The sequence below is a fragment of the Eschscholzia californica genome, unplaced genomic scaffold (genome assembly GCF_041429995.1).
Source record: "Eschscholzia californica isolate CP2 unplaced genomic scaffold, dmEscCali1.0.p SCAF_1, whole genome shotgun sequence".
Classification (NCBI taxonomy): Eukaryota; Viridiplantae; Streptophyta; class Magnoliopsida; order Ranunculales; family Papaveraceae; genus Eschscholzia; species Eschscholzia californica.
The window spans coordinates 83,048,013-83,066,852 of record NW_028238198.1 but is presented as its reverse complement, the minus strand read 5'-3'; the positions used below and the strand labels follow the sequence as shown (position 1 = coordinate 83,066,852).

The 18,840-nt window shown below is 37.4% G+C and overlaps 2 protein-coding genes across 2 annotated transcripts; both read right to left on the bottom strand.

Annotated features, from left to right (window-relative positions):
• Window positions 1-76: 76 nt before the first annotated feature.
• LOC147570070 (F-box/kelch-repeat protein At3g06240-like) lies at window positions 77-1,733 on the bottom strand. Its single transcript, XM_086656649.1, has one exon. The coding sequence runs from the start codon at window positions 1,590-1,592 to the stop codon at window positions 330-332; it is 1,263 nt and encodes a 420-aa protein (XP_086512775.1). The 5' UTR covers window positions 1,593-1,733; the 3' UTR covers window positions 77-329.
• An 11,305-nt stretch (window positions 1,734-13,038) lies between these two features.
• On the bottom strand, window positions 13,039-15,162 carry LOC147570069 (F-box/kelch-repeat protein At3g06240-like). The gene is made up of 2 exons (XM_086663836.1): window positions 15,079-15,162; window positions 13,039-14,082 (listed from the first exon to the last, which is right to left on the bottom strand). The coding sequence occupies exons 1-2, from the start codon at window positions 15,160-15,162 to the stop codon at window positions 13,039-13,041; spliced, it is 1,128 nt and encodes a 375-aa protein (XP_086519962.1).
• Between the last annotated feature and the right edge of the window lie 3,678 nt (window positions 15,163-18,840).

Here is an 18,840-nt window from a genome sequence, read left to right as displayed (position 1 = left end):
TTCGGTTTGCATTTCGTTTATATCATTTGATGTGGTAAACATAATAACGAATGATGACATGATAAAAGATACAAAATATGAAAACACTAATTCGAATATATTGTTGGCAAATAAAATACAAAATTAATAATTGCAAACTCGTGATAGATTTATCCTTGTAAGTTTCTTTGTTGTTGCTTCCTTTTTTACAAGATACCACTATAGTTTAATAACTTGTAAAGATGTATGGAATTCTTGAAATTTTAGCACTTTGTGTAAAAATTGAAGGTCGCGAGTTTGTAGAAGAAATAAAAAAAACTCCGGGGCATAAAGAATTAGCATATAAACAACTAATAGTCGCGAGAGTGATCTTCCTTCAAATAAGTTCCTGAATTTAGTGAAAGTAAACTCTTTACACAAGTCACTCCTTCAATATTACTTGAGGTACTTAGCTTAGTTATCGTAGTTCTTTTCTGCGTGTCATATAAATCTAAGCCCTCCGCATCTCTGATTAACAACATGTCACCATTTTCTAAACACTTAAGAGGCCAAAAGAATCGAATGTTTTCACCATGAATGGGAATGGTGAACAGTTTAGTCCAAGACTCACTCACTCCATACTCCTTCATCACCCATACATCAGTACGAACATTCCATATATTATCAAACAAGCAAAGCCACTCCTTCAAAACACCCACTTTTAACGATAGTGTCGAAAATGTTTCACTCAAATCTTTTGGTACAGGCACTTCCTTGAATATCTCATCAACCATATCAAAAGAAACTATAACATAATAAGTGGCTCTCTGTCCTTTGGGAGTTGCTATCCAATGAAGAGCTCCATTAACGAGTATACCAGGTGTAGGAGTTACCATCCAATGAGAAACTCCAATGACAGGCGTCAAAGGCACAATAAGAGATTTAAGAATAAGTACGCAAGGGATGTCTAGAAAAGCTTTCCACGACCCAGAGCGTAAACTATAAAGTGTAGCACTACAAGAAAGATTATCATTCCTGTCATCCAACATGCTTACAATACGCAAAATCTTATAATCGTCAGCTTCGTAATCATAACCTAAACCGATCCCACACGACATAACTTTGAAATATGGCAAGTCTTTTTCAACTATTGGTGGTGGTGGTGATGGTAGTTGTTTATATTCATCAGTAAATGGGTTCCAAAGGTTAATACTATGTCTATAATGAGTTCCAGAAGTAAAACAGATCAAACCATTACAAGAACCAACTAAGCGTGTATTATAAGATTGAAGAGAGATGAATGGGTTGTGATCAGTCATTACACCAGGTTTATTAGATGTCAATGAATCATGATCAATTGAGTATACCTTGTTGCAGAATATGAGAATGAGACTAACTTCGTCTTGTTGAATAGGTCGAGTACTGTGAAGTTTAATGAAATAAGGATTAGAGAATAAAGAGCACAATTTCTTCGATACAGACTTAAATCTATAGATAGATTTCATCGGTAACATTGAAAGTATTTTCGTGATAATTTCATCTGGGAAGTTTATGAATATTGAACTTCCAGGACGTTTTTTAATCTTTGTCGTCGTACTTTTTCTAGAAACAACGATCATAGAACTAGTAGACATTATCTTCTGGTATTTGGTGGTTAATGGTAGAACAAGGGTTTATGTGAAGAGGACAAATATATATTTGGGGGAGAGTTTGAAGGTCGGTTCCTTTTTAAGGTTACCACTTAATGCCCTAATTTATGCTATAACCTTGAGGTTGTGGACAACCTCTTGTGGTGACTCCCGCGATAGTTATAGGTGGTTTCTTGTCGTACAAGACATTGACGACCAATCAATAACAAGCGACCACATATGGTTGCACCCTCCAGAGACCGGATTTGAACGATTGTGTAGACAACTCAAGAGATCGGGTGGACAGATCTCAAACCTTTCAACAATGCTATACCAAGAATAATGACACTATGCCCGAAACGAGTCCCGATAGACCGACTTGTCGGGTCAGGATCTAGAAGAAATTGAAGTCGAATGCGGGAGATCAAATTGATGATCAATCATATTTCTTTTTAGTTTCCGTGAGTTTGGTGACATGCTTTTTGTGATTCGTAATTGTTTGTTAATCTCTAGATAAAGAAGATAAACTTAGTGGAAGATGAGGATGAAGATTAAAAGTGATGTAGAACGCAGCGGAAATAAAGAAGACGATAAAATAAACGAAGAACAATTAAAAGAAAGATTAAAATAACTCTAAAACTGATAAACTTTATTAAACTCAAGGGGATTTTCTCTTCAACATGAAATTAAAAGACAGACTGGACTTCCTTTTATAGGATAACATACTTTCCTAGATAGACTAGAACTAGACTTTCCTAAATAATTAAAAGACTGCAACTTCTTAAATAGATAGACTCAAATCTGGACCTTTCCAATTATTGGAAATACTAAAACAGTATAATTTCCTAAACCTAGATTCTTTATGAATCATACTAAATTTGGGACTTCCTAAACTAATCAATATGGCCGGTTGGCCTACGTGGCCGTTAGGTCCACGATAAAAGTGTCCACGCCGGGTGCCCCTGCATCAGCTTCCCCTTCTCCCACGAGGTTCGTCCCGAACCGTTTCGACCCGAACCGTTTCGACGAAGAAAACAATTTGATGCTCCCGCATACGATGAGATATGCCATGGTGATCCATAATTCCTTTTTCGAACGACTGTTACATTGAGTGTGAAAGACACCAATATGCAAGAAATCACCAACCTGATTCTTATATTGCAATGAGACTCTCCAACCTAACTTAAGTTAATTAACAACATTGATCTCGCCGTCTTCCCACGGTAGACTCAACCACTTTATAAGTTTCAAGAACATGTGGAGGAATTTGAACAAGTGTGAAGTAAGAATAATTGTAGCTAATTCCCAAGATTCCTCGTCAAGAGCTAAAGTAGAAGCATAACTAACTCCCAAAAAGTTATCGATATTGAAACACGTAGCGTCGATATGACACTCAAAAACGGTCTTCCCATGTTCATCTTCGTGAAGCTTATATACCGTAACTCGGTAATTACGTAGAAATTTAGTTACTTTCTGAACTAACATAGCCCCATAAATAATATTGTTGGCCGATGTAGTTATTTTTGTAGAAGGTACCGTAGCAAAAATACATATCTCAATGATCTTTCTAAGGTGTTCCGTTTCGACCTCCCTTCCTTCGTTCTTTAATTTAATGGAGACAAATTCCTTCGTCTCTGACCTCAAACCCACACGCTCATCATTCATCATAACACCAACCCTCAAAGCCGAAATAAATTGATTAATATGTTTTGGTGTCTTCAAATAAGTCAACAATTGTTGTACACATCTTGGTCCACGAGTGTCACAAAAATTACCAATAAGTTCAGATTGATCTCTAGTAACAAAGTGAAGAATTGCAGTAATCTTTTCTTCATCACAAACAGCTAAAAGTTCTTGAACAAGATAATTCTCGGATTGATATGCCATTAGTTGAGCTACATGAACTTTCAATTTGAAGATAATCAAATTGATTTCTTCCTCTGTTCCTTCTTTAAGTTTATTTTGTAATATTTTACACCCCTGTTGATCTTTTGCTAGGGTATACAATTGACCTCTCATCCGCAACATTGTTTTTGAGTGCAAACGATGAAAATGTCGATCGGGAGTTGAGGTTTTAAAAGAACTCCTCTCAAGTGATCTTCTGAATCGATTCTCCGGTCGCAATTGATGATTAGTAGTCACTTCGATGATTGGCCTAGGTAAGCATTGTTTGTGGAGATGGTGATAGCAATGTGGATTAAGCAATGGGCATTGATCATTACTGGGTGGAGGAATAAATTCTTGATTGACCACCTTTAATGATTGGGCTTTAGTATCCTCGAGTTCAATGTGTGGACCTTCTTCAACTCGATAATCATCTTCTTTTTCTTCATGTTCTTCTTCTTCTTTAACTTCAACTTCTTCGTGAGCATCTTCTTCAACTTCTTCATACTCTTTTTTTTCTTTTTCCTGAAGAAAAGATATAATCGGCGAGGAAGATGGTTGACGTATTATTGTTTTGACGTCGTTACCCATATGTAGTATCTTATCCAAATCTGACTTTAGCGATAAAACCGTTTCTGAAAAAGATGGTTGTGGTGGCGGTGGTGAGTAGTAAAGAAAAGATGATTGTGTTGGTGGTGGCGGTGCCGAAGATGGTAGAGGTGGTGAACACGGTTGTGAATAATAAGACTACGGAGGTGGTGGTGGTGGTGTTGATGATGGTGTTGGAAAGTAATAAGATGGAGGTGATGGTATATAACACACTGGTGGTGGTGTTGACGGTTGGTATTGACAAGTAGACGGTTGTGGTGTATAATTAGAGTACGGAGGTGGTGGTGGTTGAGGTGGAGTGGTTGTTGTCAGATAATAAGCAGATGGATTTTCTCGTACAGTTTCTCCCGGATTCCAATGATAATCGTACGAATCTCTATTCTCATACAAACATGATGCGCATAAGCATCCATTCGTTATTCCTTGAAGAGTATAATCTGATTGATTATAATCCGATTGAGGAACAGAATATGATTGATACTGATTTAACTCGTCTGGAAAAAAAATTTAATAAACGAAGAACAATTGAAAGAAAGATTAAAATAACTCTAAAACTGATAAACTTTATTAAACTCAAGGGGATTTTCTCTTCAATATGAAATTAAAAGACAGACTGGACTTCCTTTTGTAGGATGACATACTTTCCTAGATAGACTAGAACTAGACTTTCCGAAATAATTAAAAGACTGCAATTTCCTAAATAGATAGACTCAAATCTGGACCTTTCCAATTATTGGAAATACTAAAACAGTATAATTTCCTAAACCTAGATTCTTTATCAATCATACTAAATTTGGGACTTCCTAAACTAATCAATATGACCGGTTGGCCTACGTGGCCGTTAGGTCCACGATAAAAGTGTCCACGCCGGGTGCCCCTGCATCAAAAAGGCAAGATACAACTTAGTAATTTTTTGGCCGCAACCATTAATCCATAGTAATAACAAACACAAACCAAGATTAACCAAAATATAATCTACATTATCCGATGAGTTGGATTTCAAACTTCAGTGGCGAGCTTGAAGGGTTCGAGGTGTTAAGCGAACTAACAACTCTGATGCCTAAAGCATTGCCTAGGACTGGTTAATCCGAGAAGGACGTCTATATGTGTCGTGAGTCAATGATCAACATAAGCCCCAAGAGCAAAAATTTAAAAAGACAAAGAACAAATCAATTTAAAATATGATAAAATCTTTTGTGATTCAGCATCTCTCTTCAGGAAATAAGGATCAGAGAATAAAGAAAACAATTTCTTTGATACTGACTTGAAGCTATAGATAGATTTCACCGGTAACATTGAAAGCATTTCCGTGATGATTTCATCCGGGAATTTTATGAATATAGAACATCGACGTTTTTTAATCTTTGTCGTCATATTTTTTTTGTTGAAACATCGATCAGAGAACTAGACACAGAGAGATTAGATTTTCTAGTATTTGATGGTTAACTTTAAAGGTCGGTCTTTCAACAAAAAAAAAGGTTTAAAGGTCGGTTGAGTTAAACAGTAGTCCTTTTTAGGTTACTAATGAACGCCCTAATTTTTGCTACAACCTTGAGATGACGGACTTACGGTTAAGTGGCACATAAGTGAAACGCTCATTGACCAAATTACCCTTATTTCTCTCTCTACCACGAGAGTGCAGACACACCCGCTAACCCCTATGATATGTTCTCTAGGAAAATAGCATTCATGAAATACAATGTGTCTCTGTCCCACTAATTTTGTGGACTTAGAATCGGTTTAACTTAAGTTAATGAAGCATTAATGTATGTTGCAATATTCAGATAAGAATGGGATGGATGATCGGGTATCAAGGGCGGAGCCAAGAATCAGACCTAGGCCTGGCTAGCGTAAGAAATATGGACTAGGTCAGTGGCCATTATTCGACCTAATTATTCCAAACTCCGTATATAAGCATTTAAGATTTTATGAGCCAAAATATAAAAATACCAAGAGAATTAGATAAATTTTAACATTCATTGAATTAATTAACTTTTAGCAGATTAACTTTTTTATCAATATATTTATAGATGTTCATTCAAAATCTACATTGATCTAGTGATCTATGAAGAGATTTACACTCTCTCTCTCTCTCCAAACGAGAGTTTTACTCGAAAAACAGAAGATAGGGAGACTCAAACTCCCGACCTCTCAAGAGTACATAACTTAGACAAGAATACAAACCAGTTGAGCTATTCAGTTCAGGATGAAAGTTTTAAGCATCTTTTATTACATATTCAAAAATCCATCCCTGGCTGCAGCCAGGGATGGTCTATGCATAACTCCGCCCTTGTCAAACACCCAACTGTCTGACCAAATGTTAACAACGAGGCTACACAACCGGCCTCTAGGGACTCCCACTTGAACCGCATGTGAGAGAAACCTTTGTTTCTCTCTCCACTCACATGTTCACTCACGTAGAGAGAGAAACAAGGGTTTCTCTCACATGCGGTTCAAGCGGGAATCTCAGGAGGCGGGAATCTCAGGAGGCGGGCTGAGTATACGTTTTGAAATGTTAATGTCGTTTCTGAACCTATTGGCTATCTCCCAAGTAATGACAGAGTCAATATTTTTGAAATCAAGACTCCCTATTGCTTTTGGCAAAGTTAATGAGCTACAAGCTTTCAAACACAAAGAATGAGAAGCAGAGGATTTGCCCCAACAAAATTCTCTCTGAAGAAATGTAACGTTAGTTTTAATCTTTTAGGGGAGACTAAAACATGACACTTGGAACTTTGAGGCTGCTGATGGTTGTAAGTTAATCAATTCCATCGTACCAATTTGGTGGTAACACTCTTGACTTTTTCCCTAAAAAACAAATCTATTATATGTGTAGGATGCTGGAAATCAATTTCTCGTTTATTTTGTTAATTTAAAAATGCCTCATACCATAAGTTGATTGGTAGATCTTTCCCTGCTAGCGAACTAAGTGTTGTTCTTAAGTCCTTTCTAATCTTCTGTTTGTGCACTAGTTGCCGAAGGTTGATAAGACTGGTTAGAATGTATTAGATGTAGGATTATGGTGTCACATAGTGTTACTAACAGAATCTCGGACATAGGTTCTGCTCTAATGTCTAACACTAGCATTTCTCAGGTTCTCATGCATAAGCTAATAATTAACTAAGAGTTTAGAGATTACCTTAATTGCTAAATTTTCCCTCCAACCTTTTCAATCGAATGCGAAGACCAAGAGCTCCAAGTGTTGCTCCTCTACTCAAGACACCCGAATGCTCAATTTGATCTCCCACCTTGTTGCTAGCTAGAACTCCAATGGTGGTTTAATTAGAAGAACTCCTTCTTCTTTATAACTAGTTAGATAGCTTGGGAATAATCTCTCTTTCTTTTTCTACTTGTTGTAGAGGTTGAAAGCTTCTTGAGAAGTTCCACACCTTATTCAAGTCCCTAAGACCTTATATAGAACCCTACGTTAGAGTCCAACCCTGATTAGGTTTCTATTTTCTATTTTCACCTTTTCCTTGCTTTGGCCGACCATATGAGGCCCATATTGGGAAGATTTGGCCGACTCCTATAGGGGTACGCGACCAAGCATGGTTGTCCCCTTTTGGGCCCCAAATCACCTCTTTTGGTGTCCGACCCAAAATACTCTTTGGACCTTTTGTGCTATCTTTGCATAGACTTCTTTTAGGCTTATGTGACATATTTATGGGTCTTACCAACATCATATGTCTCATCCCGACTAGTTATATCATCCGATCAAATAAACATTCTTTGGTGTAACCCGATGTAGGATTTAGTCGAAGTTAGCCGCGAATTACTTAGTAATTCGACGATCGTAGTTGGTTTCTAGCTAAACACTACGACCCCTAAATCGTCCGGACTTGATGATCTTCTTCATCAATTGTCCTATCCGACAAATTGCTCGAATTGGATCTTTGGTCAAAGGACATCTCCTTCATTAGATGGGCCTTTCTCAAAGTTATGGGGCCATGTTGCCGAGTTCTTTCGACATGGTTCTCTCAAGCGCCCTAGTATACTCTACTTGTTCACCTGTGTTAGTTTGGGGTACGGTCAGTTCACTGGCAGGTTCGCCCTCCTAAATCAAAGTTTTTTCCTGGAAATTTCAACCTTGTTGACTATGACAACAATCGTGACTATAAACAGACTCGCGACTATGGCAGGGCGTTACGCTCTGCTCTCTCGCGATCCTTACTTTAATCAAAATACTAAAGCCCCCTTAATATAAATAGATTCAAAAAGCACACACTGAAATAAACTTGTCTCTCATTCAAATATATCTATTCAAAAGACATAGAGTTCGGTTTTGGAAATATTTTGAAATGTAATGTGTCTTAAAGAACAGTACCGTGAGTTGTGGAGATATTCATCCAGAAAGAATGCCAAAATTTTTGATTGCATAACAACAAACAAGGAAGGTAATTCAACATGGAACTTGGGCATAAGTCAACATACTCAAAATTTAAATATGCAGGTTTGATCAACCTACTCACAGAAATTGGATAACCTCCTTTCCTGTCAATGGAGGAAGATAGCAGAATGTGGACCCTCACTAAGAAAAAATATTTCAGGCTACACTCGCTACATGATTTCATCAGTTCCTCAAGTATCATCAGTCATCGTCTCCCATAAAAAGAATTGGCGTCGAAGGATACAGAGAAAGTCTCCATTATTACTTGGGCAGCAATACTGAAATCAATCCCTACTTTAGATCTTTCGAAAAAAAGGGGGTTACTCTATTCCTCATAGATGCGTAAAAAGTCAGTGTGCAGAAGAAGATGCAAATCATTTGCTCCTGAACTAATCAGTTTCCCAAAAAATATGAGATTTTTTTCTCACAAACAATTTTCGGTTTCAGAAGTATATCTGTAAGATAAAATAAATATGAGAGGGAGAGAAGAGTTGTATTGATAGTTGGATAATTAGCTATTACATATGAAGCCTTTATAAAGGCTTAAGAAACCAACACTAACAATAGCCCATCCAATGTGGGACTATCTAAGATAACTCATTTGACTACTATTCTCTAACACTCCCCCTCAAACCAATGTACTTATCAAGATTGATAAGTGCAATGGTTTGGTACAATAAAACTTCACTCATTACATTAACATTTAATAAAAAAGGCAAAACAACTTTTGTTCTTCTCTTGAATCAATGGTGATTTGGCTTCCTCCATAGGCTTCCTCCATAATACTCCCCGTCAAACTAATGGGACTTGCAAGTGTGGAAGACCATGAGTTTGAGTAGATTTTCCTTGATGATGCTTCAAATTCGTACTATTAATGTTGCTGTAGCTTTTGATGTGTGTGCTTGAGAGAAATAAGATGTAGAGTAGTGGTAGTTTTGACCCACTTGGACTTTAAACAAGAAAGAAGAAGCATGATTGCTAGGCCCACTTGAGAATGGGAAAGAAAGATGAAAAAGAGGAAAGCTTAATAGCTTGGCACACTTGGGCTTGAAAGAGAGAAAAGTTGAAAGAGAAAAGCTTGATAGCTTAGCCCACTTGGGCTTGAAAAAGAAAGAGTTGAAAGATAAAAGCTTAAGAGCATGGCCAACTTGGGCTTGAGAGAGAAAAGAAAAGCTTAATAGCTTAGCCCACTTGGGCTTGAATGAGAATAGTTGAAAGAGAGAAGCTCAATAGCTTGGCATTTGGGCTTGATAGAGAAAAGAAAAGCTTAATAGCTTAGCCTACTTGGGCTTGAAGGAGAATGAAGAGTTGTGGCAAAGAGAAGCCATTTTTTTTTTTTTGAATACACCACCACACAACATTATAACAACTTAGGCACATTAGATTCCATGAACTGTAAGAGCACACCAATATAAGGCCCGACGAACTTGAAAAACACACCATTAGAAGAAGGCCCGGTCCAGCAACTTTAACATTATAAACGAAATTTTAAGGCACCCACGTACATAGAAGTTGAAACCCTAGCTCTCATTTTGATTTTTCTTTCTCTATTAAGAATAATGGAACCCAACTCTCTCCAAACCCATAATACTTTCTTGTATTCTTTCAGTTATAAGATAACTATTTTGAACCAAAATCAAACTACTTTTTTTTTTGAAAGAACTCAAATCAAACTTCAAAATAGGTTTCCTGTTGAATCTGGGGTATAACCTTTGAAACCCATTCAAGAGATGTGAAGAAAGATTAAGACGAGAAAGGTAGTTTAGGGTTTTGATTTGACCTGGAATAGACAAGTTAATATATTTTGAGAAAGATCTGAAGAGATGAGAGAAGTTGCATTAAAGAGATGGAAATGGATTAGTTTAGTGAAGGTATTAGATGAGAGAGAAATTTGACAAGGAGAAGAAATCGGATTCCGTAACTGACTAGTTACAGGAAGTTAAATCCGAACCAGCTAGAGGGAGTTAAATCGGAGTGTGTTACGGGTTGGTAGTAATGGATGATTTGGAAGCTAGAATAGAGAGTCTATTAGAGTTGAGAGAATAGATGGTAAGAAGCAAAAAAAAAATAATAGAAGAAGAAATGGAAGTAACACATGAGAAAACTCCATCTTTGTCTCTTTGTCTTTAATAACCAAGAGTTTTAAGTAGAGATTCAGATTTTAGAACAAGGGTTTTAGAATAGACTAGTGGAGTAGAGAATGAAAGAGAAAAAGCCATTAGAGAGAGAGAGAGGTTTTACATTTGGGTTGAAAAAGAGAAAGAAATCATTACAAGAATCTGAAAAATAAGAAGAACAACATTTCGATTTGATTTTGGATCTGATTTTGGGTTTGATATTGGGTTTGATTTTGAAAGAGAAAGAAACCATTAGATTTGGGTTTGACATTGTGGGTTTTAAAAGAAGACCACCATGAAAGTTGAACAAAATATAGTTGTTTGCTTTACTCTTTTAGATCTTCATCTCCTACTATTAATAAGTAAGGATAGATAGATCTAAGAGTTAGAGATTGATCTTCAATCCTTCAAACTTTTAGTGGTGAAAACCATACATTGTTGAAGACTTACATGAAGAATCAAAATATTTGAAACTTGACTACTAAAAAAAAAAATTTAACTTATTTAGATTGAAAAAGTAAACTAGAAAACTATCCGGCAACACTCCGGCGGACGGTAGCCATTGACGGACTACCGCCGCCGGTTAATCGGAAACCCAAGGATCGAACTCTTTAGAGTATATAAGCTCTTGATACCATGTAAGATAAAATAAATATGAGAGGGAGAGAAGAGTTGTATTGATAGTTGGATAATTAGCTATTACATATGAAGCCTTTATAAAGGCTTAAGAAACCAACACTAACAATAGCCCATCCAATGTGGGACTATCTAAGATAACTCATTTGACTACTATTCTCTAACAATATCAAATCAGATGAAAGTTTTCTTCAACATGGAAGATAGATAAGTCGGACACTAGAAAGGGATACTTAAGTACGACCATTCCTACTACATGGTGAGTGTTGTGGAAAGAGCGAAACGTAAGGATATTTAAAGATACTTGCAGTTTGGGTGAGCAAATAATTATATAGGTCAAGACTTTAGTTTATTCATTGGCTTTGTCGACTAGAATTTTCATAGGGGTACTTTTATCAGTCTTCTTGTTTTTTAGGGAGTCGATGTAATCTAACATGTAAATTTCGACCTTTGGAGTGCTGCCTCGGCACAATAATCAATATATTACCTCTCTCTCAAAAAAATAAAAAAATTTCCATCCTACTAGCCTGAGAGGAAAGTTTGCTCTTATAAAAACTAATCAAGTCTTCATTTTTTCTAACATAAAGGAGATTCTTTCCAATAAATAATTTAGTCCCCAAGTATTTATCCTCAGGGATAATCTTGTGGATTTTCAGGATTGTTGAGATGATTCCTCCATGCTTAGGAGAAGTGTTAGAGCTAAAAAGATTCATGATTTTCCAAAACTAATGAGCTGATCAGAGAGTGTTTCAAATTTATGTACTCTTGCTTTTCTCTTCACCATGAAACCAGTTTAGACAAAATGCAATCAGTTCTTTCGCTCTTAATCAGTATAAACCAGAATAATGGAAGGAACAAACAATGAGTTTATCAGCCGAAGGAAAACCTAATGACCAAACGTTATACACAAAAGTATGGATATTGTTTTCATTTTCTTTGGCTTGCATTTCGTTTATATCATTTGATGTTGTAAACATAAAAACGAACTATGTCATGATAAAAGATACCACTATAGTTTTATATCTTGTAAAGATCGATGTATGGATTTCTTGAAATTTCAGAACTTTGGGTAAAAATTGAGGCTGCGGATTTGGAGAATAAAGAAAAATCTTTGGGAGATAAAGAATTAGTTAATAAACCTTGACTTACATGACATATTCTTCTTCTAATCTGAAAATTGACTTGATCAAGCATTGCTCCATAATCTTCATCTTCCCTCTCCCTCTATCTCTCCCTCTCTCTCTCTCGTTCCCTTACTATCTCTCTCTCCCACTGTCTCACATTATCTCTCTCATTCTCTCTCCCACTATCTCTTTCGCTTCACAGTCTTTATCTCTCTTTATCGCAATCTCTATCTCTCCATCTCTCTCTTGCGGTTTGTGAGAGAGAGAAACAATAAGAGATAAAGAGAAACAGTGAGAGAGAGAAAGGGAGAGAAACAATGAGATATTGAGAGAGAAACACTGAGAAATCGAGAGACATATATAGTGAGAGAAAGAGGGTAACAATGAGAGAGAAGAGAGGAGAGAGAAGAGGTGACAATGGTGGTCGGGTTGGTGGTGGTGAGAAGTTGTGACGGTGAAGGTGATATAGAAGATGAAGATTATGTGATAATGTTTGATCAAGTTAATTTTTCGATTAAAAAATAATATGCAAAAAAATGTACAAAAAAAACATGAATTCCCTAGAGAATTTGTTCCCCGGAATTATTCTTTATGCCCCAAAGCCGGAGCCGAATTGAAATACTAATTTGAATATATTGTTAGCATATAAACTAATAGTCGCGAACTCATGGTAGATTTATCCTTGTAAGTTTCTTCTACTTCTTCCCTTGTTGTTGCTTCCTTTTGTACAAGTCTTTCTTCAAATAAGTTCCAGAATTTAGTGAAACTAAACTCCTGACACAAGTCATTGCTTCCATAGGACTTAAGGAACTTAGCTTAGAAATCATAGTTCTTTTCTTCATGTCATATAAATCTAAGCCCTCCCAATCTCTATGTAACAACATGTTACCATTTTCTAAACACTTAAGCGGCCAAATAGATCGAATGTCATTACTATATATGGGAATGGTGAACAGTTTAGTCCAAGACTCACTCACCCCATACTCCTTCATCACCCGTACATCAGTACAAACGTCTAGTATATTGTCAATTAAGCAAAGCCACTCGTTCAGAACACCCAGTGTTGTTGATGATGTTACGAGTTGTCCATTCGAATCTTTTGGCAGTGGCACTTCCTTGAATATCTCATCAACCATATCTAAAGAAACTATAACATAATAAGTGGCTCTCTCTCCTTGGACAGAGGGAGTTGCTATCCAATGAAGAGCTCCGTTAACGAGTATACCAGGTGTAGGAGTTCCACTCCAATGAAAAACTCCATCCTTAACAGGCTCACCACACACAAAAAAAGATGTAAGAATAAGTTTGCAAGGGATGTCATTGTCTAGAAAAACTTTCCACGACCCAGAGCCTAAACTATAAAGTGTAGCACTACAAGAAAGATTATTATTCTTGTCATTCGACTTGCTTACAATACGCAGAATCTTATAATCGTCAGCTTTGCAATCATAACCTAAACCGATCCCACACGAGAAAAAATTGAAATATGGTATGTCACTTTCAACTAATGGTGGTGATGGTAGTTCTTTATATTCATCAATAGGTGGGTTCCAAAGGTTAATACTATGACTAAGATAACTTCCAGAAGTATAACATATCAAACCATTAGAAGAACCAACTAAGCTTATTATATCAGATTGAAAAGAGATGAATGGGTAAGTGCACACTTGAAGATGTAAATCTGTAAACCTGTAAATCTGTAAATCTGTTTCGCGGTGGGCTATTAGATCATGCAAGATCTGGTAGTGGTGGAGTATTTCAGATCTACTGGTTTCGAGTGATCTTTGGTGCGATTGGGTTGTCTGTCGATGTGATGGTGGTGGAGTGCTTCAGATCTGGTAGACTTTTCCGGCGAAGGGTGGAGATGACTTTGGTTATGGTTTGTATATGATTAACAATGAAGATCTGGATTGAAAGAACAAGGAATCACTTTCATCAATAACAAATAAGAAGGAATTGACTCATTGAGACTTGCTGAGTTGATTATTCCTTCCGGTGATGACGGCGGTTTTTTCTACGGTGGTAATGGTTATCCGGAGATGACGACGGTTTTCCGGCGGTGGTTTTCCGGCGACAATGACGGTTTTCCAGCGAAAACGAAGGGGATGTAAATTTAGTATTTTCTTAATTTGTATTTTCAATTATTATTGTTGTAATTTTCTTTTAGTCAGACCCTTAGGGTCTCCTTTCACGGATCTTTAGAATCTTTTTTGTCAGACTTTTAGAGTCTTTTTTCTCGGATCTTTAGGATCCCAATAGTGTCTGTGTCTAGTGCAATTTCTTTCTCTTCATGAGGCACTTTGCATTTAAAGGCATGTAACTCTCATGAAGTTTTCAGAGGAGAGAAATAAGAATTCATCCATGTAAACATTGTGATTCAATCACTTATTAATGGAATTTGTTTCCTTCGTTTCAAAAAAAAAGTGGAACCCTAATTGGCCAAATTACCCTTATTTCTCTCTCTACCACCAAACACACACGTTAAGCCTGTCGTGGACCTGTATACTAATGTGTTTTTCTTTTTTGTGTCTGAATCTGAATTTGATTAACTAAACTTGCTGAATCTGAATTGGCTAAATTTATTTACAAGTCATGCTTATTTTCCAATCTCAATTGTGACGTATCCTTAACAAAAAAAAAGAATCTCAATTATGATGTTTGAATCATTGTTTTGACATTTATACCCTCACTTTCATTTTTATTTTGTTGGACACGGCAAATTTTCTTAAAATTACCTCCAAAAAGAGCAATATAATAAACTCTAGGGCATAGGACTCTTCAAACCGTAATCTCCTCCCTCCGTCTCTTCCAACCTCCATTTCTCTCCCGCCATCTCTCTGGAAAACCAAGCCGACTAAACACAAGAGATATTAAAAAAAACCTTATTAGCTTCTTTGTCATTTACTTCTGAAAACAATGAAATCAGTTGAGGGAGAAACAACAAATAGACCTAAAGTAGATGATACGAAAAAGATACAAAAAAGATCCAAAGATTAGGGTTTTGGGTTTTTATTGTTTTTACCTCTGGTGCGATGGGGGTAAAGTTCAGGAGCATTCTCGATCAACCAAGGTTGAATCTCTCAAAATCATGTCCAAATTCACATTAATCTGCAACTTAACATGACAATACAAAACCTAATTGCTTGAGGTTTCTCTACCATCCCTAGATTTCTTTTAGAAGTTTTTTTCTCTCTCTCTACAACTGTTGCTTTTTTCTTGTTCTAGTAACAATAAGATGACGAAACCCTAGAAGAGAAGCTTAAGTGAATGAACATCGGTGCTGGCAAAGTCGGTGGAAGCGACGGCGGTGCTGGACCGGTGGTATTGGTGCGTGAAGAAGATGGAGATATATATTGTATTGGCAAAGCGTTGGGCATTCCTTATGCGCCCACCCTCGTGTAACATGAGGGGAGTGCCTTCAGTAGCCTCTATGGTCTAGCAAGGAAGCCCACCGAAAGCCCAACACGCCTCGTAAGCCTAGAAAGTCTAAGCATGCTTACTCAAGCTAGCCCACGCTCCTGGCATGCCAAGATATGGTCTGCCATGACGATCCACCCACACTCCAGCTAGTTGTGCGTACACGTGACCAAGTTGTTAGAGATTGAGTCAGTCCAATCCTAGCATTCTGCTACACGTTGGAGTCATGGTAAAAGACCGAGTCTTGCACTACTTTAAAGGAGTAGTGGACCATTTCTAGTGGCAACGAACAAACTAAGGTGGCGGTTATCGTAGGGCTACCCTTCCCTCTCAAGAGATCAACGGCTACGGAGGCAGTCTAGTGGGATCCTACTATTGCGGATCTAACAAACCTGCGCCCCAAGAGCGGTTACTATCCTTTACACTCTATAAATAGGGAAAACCTCACTCTTGGAAGGAGATCAGACTCTCACTCGAAAACTACTTACTCATTCTCTACTTAGCACTCCGGAGACTCTTACCTGATCACTTCACTCACTCTATACTAAGCTCCGGCTAGAAGTCATCTCCTTCGACAGACCTCTGATCTAAGATAGCCTAAGGCAGAGATTCCAGCTAGAAGCATCCACGAAACCACACCAAAACTTACTAGAGGCTTCTCGTTTCTCTCGTACCTTGCTAGTCTACCCTTCTGCAAGCATAGATCTACCCTTCCGCAAGCAGAATCCTACTCTTCCATAACCAGAAGTATTCTCTACCAGTCAAGTAGTCCCGAAGCTACCCCAACTCATCACTCCGTAGAATCGAGCTCAGGCCACTCTATGAGTCGTGCCACCTCGACGCTACAACGACACTAACATCATTAATACTCCATCTTCGATCTATTTACTTTATTTTATCGAACTAAGTTACTGACTTGACCGTCGGAGGGTCCTTGGCCGACACCATCCCCGGTGCCCTTGGACTTCACGGTTCTGTTTCTCTTGTGCAGGACAACAATCGCGACTATAAACAAACTTGCGACTATTGCGGGGCGTTATGCTTAGGGATGTCAACGGGGCGGGTTTGGGACGGGTTACCTCTTTCCCAAGTCCGCCCCGTTAGTAAACGGGTTTTACCATTTCCGTCCCAATAGTTAACCGGGGTGGGTATTTAATTACCATACCCGTTCCGATTAGAAATTACTTAACCATTACCGACCCGCCCCGCCCCGTTTAACATGAAATGGTGCGGGGCGGGTCGGATTTAAATATAAATTTCATATTTGTATTTCAAATAAGTTAGATTAATCAAAATAATATAAATATTATGAACAAAATTTTATAACATTTTGGTTTTATCAACTATAAACACTACAACTTATTACATAATATAAAATATAAAATAGTTAAATTGATGATATAAGATAAAAAGTTTTAGAAACCTATTGTATATATAATACATAACATATATAATCGGGGCGGGGCGGGTTTTACTACCTAATCCCAAACCCGCCCCGAACCCAGTAAATGGTTTTATCTTCATACCATTACCGTCCCATTTAATAAACGGGGCGGTAAAACCCGTTCCATTAGGGGCGGGTTCGGGAAAAAACCCACCGGTTCGGACCAAATTGCCACCCCTAGTTATGCTTTGCGCTCCCGTCACTCCTACTTTGATCAAGATGGAAGATAGATAAGTTGGACACTAGAAAGGGATACTGAGTAATGACCATTCCTGCTATATGGTGGGCATTGTGAAGGAGCGAAACACAAAAATATTTAAAAATAGTTCCAGTTCGGATGAGCAAATAATTGTAGAGGTCAAGACTTTAATTTATTTTTTGGCTTTGCCAACAAGAATTTTCATAGGGGTACCGTTATCAGTCTTATCGTTTTCTTCGGAATCGATGTTATTTAATATGTAAATTTCGACTTTTTGAGTGTTGCCTAGACACAATAATCCATATATTACATCTTTCTAGAAAAAAAAATTCCAGTCTACTATCCTGAGAGAAAGGTTTAATCTGGTCTTCATTTTTTCTAACATGAAGGAGACTTTTTCCATTAAAGCATTTCCTCCCCAAGTAATTATCCTCAGGGTTAATCTTATGGATTTTGAGGGTTATGAAATGATTCTCCCATGCTTAGGAGGAGTATTAGAGCTAAAAAGATCTCTGATTTTCCAAAACTAATGGAGAGTGCTTCAAATTTATGTACTCTTGGTTCTCTCTTCACCATGAAAGCAATTTAGACAAAATGCAACCAGTTCCTTCGCTTCTAATCAGTATAAGCTGGAATAATGGAAGGGACAAATAGTGAGTTTATCAACGGAAGGGAAACTTCGTGACCAAACGTTATGTACAAAAGTATGGATGTTGTGTTAATTTCCTCTGGCTTGCATTTCCTTTATATCATTTGATGTTGTAAACATAAAAACTAACTATGCCATGATAAAAGATACCAATATAGTTTAATAACTTGTAAACATGTTTGGAATTCTTGCAATTTCGACACTGTGTGTAAAAATTGAAGGTCGTGACTTTGGAGAATAAATAAAAATCTCCTGGGCATAAAAAATTGAAGGTTGTGACTTTGGAGAATATTAATTTGTATGACATATTCTTCTTTTAATCAAAAATTGACTTGATCAAACATTGCCTCATAATATTTATCTTCTCTCTCCTCTCTCACTACATGTTTCGCTCTCACAGTTTTTATCTCTCTTTATCTTTCTTTATCACAGTCTCCATCTCTCACTCTCTCTTGCGGTCTATATAGTTCTCTATATGGAGATCACAGATTCCGTGGTCACGAAACATTTTGTGGCCACGAAATCCTTCTTTGATCAGGTCTGCTTTCAACAACGGAAACACTTCCCTTAGCTGGAACAGTCTTTGTGTGAGAGAGAGAGAAATAATGAGAGAGAAACAGTGAGAGAGAGAGAGAGAGGGAGAGGGAAACAGTGTGACAGAAACAATGAGAGATTGGGAGAGAAACAGTTAGAGATGGAGAGACATATATAGTGAGAGCAGTAAAAATAGATAGTGAGAGAGAGGGTAACAATGAGTGGGAGTATTTATTTCCCAGAGGTTATTCTTT

Bases quoted from the DNA above. Each gene is read 5' to 3' on its own strand.
- LOC147570070 (XM_086656649.1), bottom strand. From the start codon at position 1,592: ATGTCTACTAGTTCTATGATCGTTGTTTCTAGAAAAAGTACGACGACA.
- LOC147570069 (XM_086663836.1), bottom strand. From the start codon at position 15,162: ATGGAGGTTGGAAGAGACGGAGGGAGGAGATTACGGTTTGAAGAGTCC. The intron at 14,083-15,078 runs GTAATTTTAAGA...CACCACTACCAG, and splicing joins TTATATTGCTCTTTTTGGAG to ATCTTGCATGATCTAATAGC.